The 9,168-nt window shown below is 41.5% G+C and overlaps 1 protein-coding gene across 1 annotated transcript; it reads left to right on the top strand.

Moving 5' to 3' along the window:
• The first annotated feature begins 2,364 nt into the window (after positions 1 to 2,364).
• LOC139728330 (RIB43A-like with coiled-coils protein 2) lies at positions 2,365 to 6,940 on the top strand. The gene is made up of 5 exons (XM_071639278.1): positions 2,365 to 2,598; positions 4,148 to 4,229; positions 5,010 to 5,473; positions 5,883 to 6,277; positions 6,859 to 6,940. Exons 1-5 carry the CDS (start codon positions 2,482 to 2,484, stop codon positions 6,938 to 6,940), a joined length of 1,140 nt encoding a protein of 379 aa, XP_071495379.1. The 5' UTR covers positions 2,365 to 2,481.
• The last annotated feature ends 2,228 nt before the right edge of the window (positions 6,941 to 9,168 follow it).

Here is a 9,168-nt window from a genome sequence, read left to right as displayed (position 1 = left end):
GTTATGCCATTCGCCTGATGTTACTGCTAGTAATTGCCAGAAGTTGGACCCGTTGCACCCTCTCCCCCACTCCTGAATTTCCAAAGCGAAAAAATATAGCTATACAAACGGCAGTTTTTGGACTGCAAAACGTCAAAATTTTTAAGCTCGCTCGCTCGCATTTAATCGTTATGCCATTCGCCTGATGTTGCTGCTAGTAATTGCCAGAAGTTGAGCCCGTTGCGCCCCCACCCCATAATTCCCAAAGCGAAAAAATATAGATACAAACGGCAGTTTTGGAACTGACAATGTCAAAATTTTCAAGTTCGCTCGCTTCGCTCGCGCGCATTTAATGGTTATGCAATCCTCCTGATTTTGCTGCCCGTGATTTGTCGTTTCACACCATCGTTCCATAATTCATGAAAGGAAAACTTACTATGTTGCTCAATGACTGCGCTGTGGAATGTATCACATTCCGTTATGTATTGCAGTCCCCATTAAGTTTGCAGACTGACAGCGCACACACACATTACTTACGCAATCACGGACAAGCATACACACCCTCGAAATTATTTTTCCACGAGGTGTCCGCCCCCCCCCCCCCCCCCCAATGTCTTGACTCACGGTACGCCACTGTGTGCACCAGATCGCTGAATTGCAGGTCTGAAAATCCAAAATCTCCTTTGTCTGGGAGGGGGATACCCCCTCCCATACCCTCCCCCTGTAGGACCCCTTCCATGGACTTATACAAAGTGAAGACCCACATACGGATCAAGAGATAACAGATACCTTGTTCAACAACAATTTATCCATGAATATATTCGATTGAAGAATTTCAAAATTACCACATAAAGTGTGTTGAATTTCAAAAAAAAAAGAAGCAAAAGTTTCCTTGTGTGGTAAAGGGCTTTCTCACCCTTAGTTTCGATGTCCCCATCCCCTCCCTTCACCTTCCCACTGCCCCTACCCCCCCCCCCCCAAAAAAAATGTCGACAGTGCTTGTATGGCCTATTTACTCCCCCCTTGAAACGCTGTTAATATGGTTCGGCAACCGAACGGGTGGGTCAGGGGTTCAGCACCCCTGTGAAAAAAGTTGCTCCCAGGGGCCTGATAATAGGCCTACTTCCCAACTCCAAGAGTGGTATAAAAACGCGACGTGCATTGATTTCAATTTTGCGCCAAGCTTTCCTTCCTACACTTATGACAGGTATTGTGTTTCACTTGCTGCGTTGGGTCGCGGAATTGACTTTGTGAATTCTCTCAGGTATTTCAGGAGTAAAAATGAAATAAACTTTAAAATGAACTGAATTGAATTGAAAACGAAAACAAATGCCTCTGAATATTTTAATTCAGGTGGACAGAACGTGTACTGCATGGTTGTTCAATTTCTTTAACATAAGACATCAACATCTTAATGATGGGCAAGGTGCATCATACTTTTAAAGCTCATTTGTTTTTGCTTGTGATTATTGTTTCTCAGTTGTTGTTTCTATTGTCATTTTCTTTAAACTATTCTCATTCCCGTGATGATTTTTTTAAAATAGATAATTCTGCAATTACGGCGAACTGATCAGGGAAGAGAATAAAAAACAAAATCAACTTTATCTACTCTTCTTCATCATATTTTTGTTCAAGTTATGGCTTTTACCTTTAATTCTCCTCTTCTCCCCCTCTTCTTCCTACGACCCTCTCTTCTCCCCTCCATTTTTTTAAAGCTATCTGTAAAGATTAATTTATATCAATTGCATAGTGTGAATTCGGTGAACGCTAGAATCATAGTAATAAGTGAAGTTTAGGAAAATCATTATTATGATGCGTTCATAAGTTATGAATTAATTTGCTAACTTTTGGCGCTTTCTCCGCTCTCGGGCTGAGAAGTTTTCAATGAATTATTCAAGCATACGACGGAAAAAGAAAACTCCAAATGTTCTTCTTCTTAGCATATTGAAAGATACTTGACTTGCCTGAATGAAAAAAAAAATCGTTAATGAGAGCATAGGCCTACATAAATGACAAAAAGAAAAACCTCCATAAAATGACTTAATTCTCTTTGATTGAGAATGATTTACACTGCGACGCCATCTACGATGCTGAAATGGAAGGTTAAAATCTCATTACCCTACGTCACGTATCCGCGGAATGAAAGACTCTTGTTCATTGGTCGACAGAAGTCAGAGCAACTAGCGATATCCAATGCCGCACCGTTTTTCATACCATCATCCGGAGCAAGCTGAACGCATTTGTTTACGTGCCTTGTACCTTGACAACAGCTTTGCACAATGGGCTCACACGACACACACATGACGACTCGTAGATCTAAGTACGGTGCCCCGCGGTACGGATAACACACAATAATAGATACGGAGATCACCGAGCGAACGAAAGGCGAGGTAAATACTCGCCGGTTTCCCAGCAAGAACAATTTTCGTACAGCAAGTCGTCGCGCAACATTGATATATCAACCTAAAAGAAACGTGACTTGGAACAGAATAAAATCACAAAATGTATAAACTTGATCTTCCCATCGATTTGAAGGAACAGGCTGCCATCGAGCGCCGACGGAATCTGGAGTTGGAAAGGCAGAGCAGGATTTTCAACGCAAAAGTCCGCACGATTGGCGTAAGTTGCATGGGGTTCTAGTAACCGTTCTATGAATGATGTCGATGTTAAATTTAACTAGAGAGTAGTCAAACTAGAGGGTCTAATTCTTTGCCAGACACTGCTCTGTTTTTTGGAACTTGTTATTAGACGTGATAAGGACCATCAAATGGTGGGACTGTCGACTGCCAGTTATGTATGGCGAACAAAATGAGAATATAACTGATTAGAATTACTAGACGTTCTATCTTATCATTATATTAAACACAGTCAGTGTCGTGTACAATAGAGCTAAATTTACTATTATGACCATAAGTCCATGGATGGATGGTTGGGTGTCCAGTACATCGACACCCCCCCCCCCCCAAATTTTGTCAGATTTGACACCCCGTTTTTCTTTCAAAATAGAAACTTTTAATTTAATAAATTGTCTCACAATTTCCTTGAAATTTTACTGAGCACATGTAAAGAAATGGTGGCCTCTTGAATTTACAAGCGCACATTAATCAAATAGAATCTATGCGACTGCAAGTAGTCTTATGCGGGAATGTTTGTTTTGCACGCGCAATGCTAGAGATTCTACATGTATATAGAGGGGTGTCGGTTTCAATGTACAGTGTCGATGTGTTGGACACCTACGTACCATAGATGCGGTCTATCTAACAGTAACATTTTAAATAGATAATCATCATAAATGTGTAAGTTGTGTTGTGAATTCATGTATCCATATTTGTAACTTAAATGTTGGAGGACTGGGAGTCTTAAAAGTGCATGTAAATGTACTAAGGGTGTCAGCTCTTTCATGTTCTCCCTTTCATTTTAATTTCTTTGTGATCATAATGAATGAATGAATGAGTAGATCTATTTTTACTGTATGAACTTGAATTTCTGGTTAGTCAATGTTCCTTTAGTTTTAGTTACAGATCATGGCATATGGAATAAACTTTGGGAATCTTGGATGGAAAATGTCTACATTCGGGTCTAAATTTGCCAATTTATTTTAAGAGTACACAATATGCTAAAATAGATTTTCATTCAGCAATTCATTTGTTGCTCACATTTGCCAAATTGTGTGTTTATTTTCTGCAATTGGATACCAGTTTAGTCTGTTGAGAAAATGATGTCAACCAGTGGTGAAATGAAATATTAATTGATTCACTGATTTAGCTGAAGAAAGCTTGATGATGCTCAATTAATTATTCAGCCAAGTTTTAGACTGGAGGTAAACCCTGCACACAAGTTTTGTAGATCTAGATAAAAACCAGAAGAAAAGTCTGATTTTTATACACTGTTAAAATGTTACAATATCACAATATTTATTAGAAAGATAGTACAGTGTAGGTACAATGATATTAATTCACTTGTACTAGCATTTTCAAGTTCTAAATCATGTGAAAACAAAATGCAAAAAATGTCTGGTATGTGTGATGCACTTGCACAAAATGTACACTGTAGATTTTTTGGACTCACAATTTGTCAAACATCTGGCAGGTGCTTACATGTACATGTATGCAGATATTTCCACCATGCTAACCTCAATTTGTCTTATTTTAAAAATTTCCCATCACAGGTTGATGTCCAGTCACTCAAAGAACAAGTTCATGACAGGGATCTACAGGAGCAGAGAGAGAAGGAGAGACATGAGTCATTTGGTGAGGGAATTACCCAACTGTAAACTAGAAGTGTACTGAATATTGGAGCTAAAGATGTACACAAGAGATCACATTTGAGTCCTTTGCCGATTTCCATGTTTCAGTGGTTATATTACAGTACTTACAGCTTCCCTGACTTGTAATTGTTTCTCTTTGCTGGTACTCTTCAAATTTGGATTTGAATATTGAGTAAATGTATTAGAGTTATCATATGTCCTGATGAGACTGTAGAAAGTAATGGAACATGCATGTACAGTAACCTTGAAAAAAGAAAGATCAATTGTGCACGAAAGAAATAATTTGTGTTTGATTAATTTCGCAGTTTATCAAAATGTATATCGTCGCTGGGGTGACAGGACCTTGTATCTGCAAGTTTGGTGAAAATGACTTTTTTGCATTTATGGTCAAATAATTGGTTAAGTGATGTCCTGTCCAAACCCTAGCTGTCTTACCCCAAAAATGAAGCCACCATGACACATCAGAGGAACAGCTGTCCCATTCGGTATAGTGCTTTGGCCGCCATGTTTTTTGGCTCTCCTGAACATTTGACATTTTGTAGATATGAGGTCTTGTTGCCCTAGCTACGATATGTAAAATAAGGTTGTGTGTCTCATACAATGTTTGTAACTTTTTTGTGGAAAGAATAATCAATTGAGTTATCACATTTAAATATAAAACACCTAACTTTACAGTATTATCAAATGACGCAGGTATCCAAATTTTACTAAAAAGCAAGAGCCATACCAACCTTGTTTACCATCTTTGCCAATACTTGTGCAGCCGCTGATATGATCCGCAATGACAAGATTGCCGAGCTGCTCCAGAGGAGGCAAGAGCAGGACATGCGCAACCTCAACACAGCCCTGAACGAGTTCCGGGACCTGCACCAGCAGCCCGAGGGCCGCCGGGAGTGGGACCTCTACGACCCCGAGGCCAAGAAGAAGGACAAGCCCGCCCGGGTGTCGGACGACGACCCGCGATGCGGCCCGTCCAGCATCCAAAAGTTTGACGGGGAGGACCTCGGTGGCAAGGAGCGGAAGAAGCTGATGGAGGAGCAGATGCGGGAGTGGACGATGAAGCAGGCCAAGGAGAAGGCGCTGAACAAGAAGAGGCAGGAGGAGGCAGACAGCCTCTACGACCTCCACCGGCGGGAGATGGACCAGAGGGCCTGCGAGCTGCAGGCAGCAGAGGAGGCCTGCAGGAGGGCCATCAATGAGGCTACGAGGGACTACAACAAATCACTGGTGAGTGAATGCAGTTCAGTAATAGCTCAAGGCTTGTGATGGTCTATTAAGTACATGCAGGATAGATCCTATGTTCTCATGTGCAGATGTTTGATAGAGCATTCTGATTTAACCAGTATTGAAACAGCATGGTGGCCAAAGGAAATTTTTGTGTTTGCCCTGTTGTTGAATAAATTTCTTAGTTGTATGCAAATCAAGCAATACCCTAAATATTTGTAATTTTGAAGTATATGTGAACTGTGACTTCTATTGACATATTTGTATGTATAGCCATTGAAGCAGCGGGATGAAGGATGGTGACCTGGTATACTCAGGGTTGGTAAGACGACTGTCATGTAAGTGATTGACTTATCAGGTTACTTATCTCTAAATTAGAACCTTTTTGTGTGTGCGCTCTCAAATTCATCAGGCTGATGAGCAAGCAGAAAAGAACCGCCTGAGAAGCGAACAAGATCTCGACGACAACTTCACTGAGCTCGCCAACCAGATCAACAGCGACATGCTGACGGAGAACCCGGACGTGGCCAGCAGCGCCTTCGGCCCCCACCGCGTCATCACTGACCGCTGGAAGGGCATGTCCCCCGAGCAGGTGGCCGACATCCGACGCACCCAGGAGCTGCAGCGGCAGGAGAAGCATCGCATCAAGGAGGATGAGGCGCAGCGCGAGCAGGAGTGGAACGACCAGAGGCTGGCAGACGCACGGGCCGGCATCCTGATGGACCGGGAGCAAGAGAGGCTGCGCAAGCAGTTGGAGCGGCAGCAGGCGGCGGCCAACTCCAGGCTTTCAGAGGAGCAGAAGGCACAGTAAGTTGGGGACACTAGTACTCAAGTATTTTCTTAGCACATCATCTTGACATCATTAGCATGATACTAAAGCTACACTACAGTGTGACGACAACTCAAAAGCCAGATGGCGCTACTTCCAGTTGGTCATCATTTCACCGTTGAATCTAGGTTGTGATATTTTTTGGAATATGTGCATACCTCACAGAGATTTTAATGTTGTGATAAAACTTAATGCATGCATGCATTTTTCTTGCCTTCTGCTTTAATCAGATTGGAACTGCGCTCATTGAGAAGGCAAAACTGCCAAAATTTTCTTAAGATGGACCAAAGATGTCAGTGTCCAAAGCTTTAATCTACTCTTTCCTGGGGGAACTAGTAAACTCTCACATTAGTAATAGATAGTGGTCCATCTGAATAAAAACAACGGAACCAATAAACGCTCACATTTGTAATAGATAGTGATCCATGTGAATAAAAACAATCAACATTCCCTAGATATTGTTGGTTTGTTTTGATGACACTCATTCTCTGTTTATGTGTGAAGCATACGATTACATAAATCTTCAATTTTTTCCATTTGTCTTCCCTTGATTTCACAGCAATGAATTCCTCGACAAAGAAGTCTACACCAACCCCCCGACGGCGGCCTACTTCCAACAGTTCAACAAGACAAGTCGATAGAAGTTGCACAAACTCACGCCCCGCCTAAATGTATTGAGTTGCCTATATAGTAATATACTGTGTCATGGATCACCATTGAATGGCCAGTGAACGCTACACCCAGAATTCAGTGTTGCTCTGTGATACATCCTGAGATGTTAATGAACACGCCGTGTCCAAAGCTTGCGTGATTATTTCTGCTTGAGCGTGGTGCAACTTGTGCGTTTGAGTACAAGCAAGGTGGATGGAAAAAGCATGCAGACTTGTCGCACAGGATGAAACTTTTCAGTCGGGTCATTACCAACTCGTCTTCTGCAATGGAGGACAAGCCAAGTGAGGCGACTGATGCAAACCTGTTCCTTGTTGTAAAGAGTGAAACAGACTGTGATGTCATGTATTTATTTGTATTCAACTTAAATTAATTGTTTACACCTGAGAATGTAGATTTTTTGGGCTTCATCATCATCATCATCTTATATTTCACGTAAAATTCAGGGAGAATAAAAGGCAAGCAAATTTAGAGTTTTCAAGGCCTATTTTTGTGCAGATGAAGCATTTAGTTTGTATTGTTGATGTACTCAGCTTGCTGCGAGGGTGAAATTTGACGTGAATACGAGTCCGTATCTCTGTAGTCACTTGATGAATTTTGCTTAAGCAGGAACAAAATTTAACTTTAAGAATGTTGCAGCATTTACCTCTTATCTGCTGTTTTAAAGAAGAGTTTTCTTCCAAGAAAAGAGACTTTTCTTGTGTGGAAAAAGCATTTCTTAGGGAACAAAAAGCAAAAGGGCATGGTTGAATAATGTTTGACACTTGTGTCAGAAAGTGTCTCGTCAACCAAATTAATGCACTCATGATTTAACTCAGAGCGTAATTGGTGGATCAGGATATAGCATGTGCATATCGTGTAAATATTATACAGAAGCGTAATTGTATGAAACATTTATGAAATAAAAATGAGAAAACTGGAGCACGTTTCAGTACAGTATGTGCAGTGTCATATCTTTGCTGTGTTTGTACAAACTTTTAAGCTCATGTTGGCAAATGTCTGTAGTTTGTAATGACCGACATAAAATGTGCATGACTTGTGTCTCTGTATGTGTCTGAGTGTTTGCACAAAGCTCGTGGCCTTATTGCTAGACCAACTACCTGTTCATGGGTTTTTAGGCACAACAGAAGCTACTGCCTGTGGTTAAACAATTTTGCCTTGTTCATCAGGTCTCAAATATTTAAAGATTAATTTTTGACTTCAAGAGACCCCAAAATTTAATCCTAAATGGTATGTCTGTGGGTGTTTATGTCTGTCAGTAGTGTGAAAGTGTTTTGTGCTCTTGGGTGATGGTGTTGTGCATGCACATTTGTGTGTCATTGGGAGTGGATACTGTAAAAGTGGATATTTTCGTGTGACTAATTTTTCGCGCTTGGCCGGGTCGGAAGAGTTTCGCGTGTTTTTAATTCCGCGGAATCAAGACATCACGCACAGGCACATATGGCAAGCAAAAATATTCGCGTGCTTTTATTTTCGCGCTAGTTTCTGGTTGCGCGAAATGCGCGAAAATTTGAACACCGCGAAAATTTCCACTTTTACAGTATAGCGATGTGATATGATCAAGTTGTATTCAATACTGCAGAATATCCAGCTCTCTAGAAAAAGCATTTGCAATCACTACTCACCTGAGAGCTGAGAGACAGTCAAACACAAAGGCCAAAATTCACAAAGATGGTTTGAATTTAGACCATGGACTAAAATAAGCGTGAAATTGGTGTACTTTTGACATGCGCATGTTAACGTGCATTTGCTCCTGGACGTGCGTTGGTGTATGCAATCTGTCAATTGTATTTACGCAGGAGAAATTTGTATAACCCATGGTTTATATTTAAACTACAGTCAAACCTATCTTAGTGGCCACCTGTCTATAGCAACCACCTGTCTATAGCGGCCACTGAAACCCCCCCCCCCCCCCCCCCCCCCCCCGAGAAAAGCCCTATCTAAGACCCTGTGTATAGCGGCCACCTCTCTAACGCGGCCAGCGGCCACAAATTTTGTTTCCCGCGGGAGATTTTATCCTGTCTATAGCGGCCAAAAACTCAATGGAGCCGTAGCCGAGCCGATAATTCAGCATGTTTTTCTGCTTTGTAGCCGTGCAGGCAACGTTCAGTGATCGCAACCGCTGCATTCATCCCTCATTCAGTCATAATAATGCACTAGTGCAAGCTTTCTTCGCGACAATACACATACTAGGTCTAAA

Source organism: Diadema antillarum, unplaced genomic scaffold (assembly GCF_040938485.1).
Source record: "Diadema antillarum isolate AM-2024a unplaced genomic scaffold, OU_Dant_1.0 scf00000019, whole genome shotgun sequence".
Lineage (NCBI taxonomy): Eukaryota > Metazoa > Echinodermata > Echinoidea > Diadematoida > Diadematidae > Diadema > Diadema antillarum.
The sequence above is the reverse complement of the archived record's forward strand: the minus strand, read 5'-3'. Positions and strand labels throughout refer to the sequence as shown.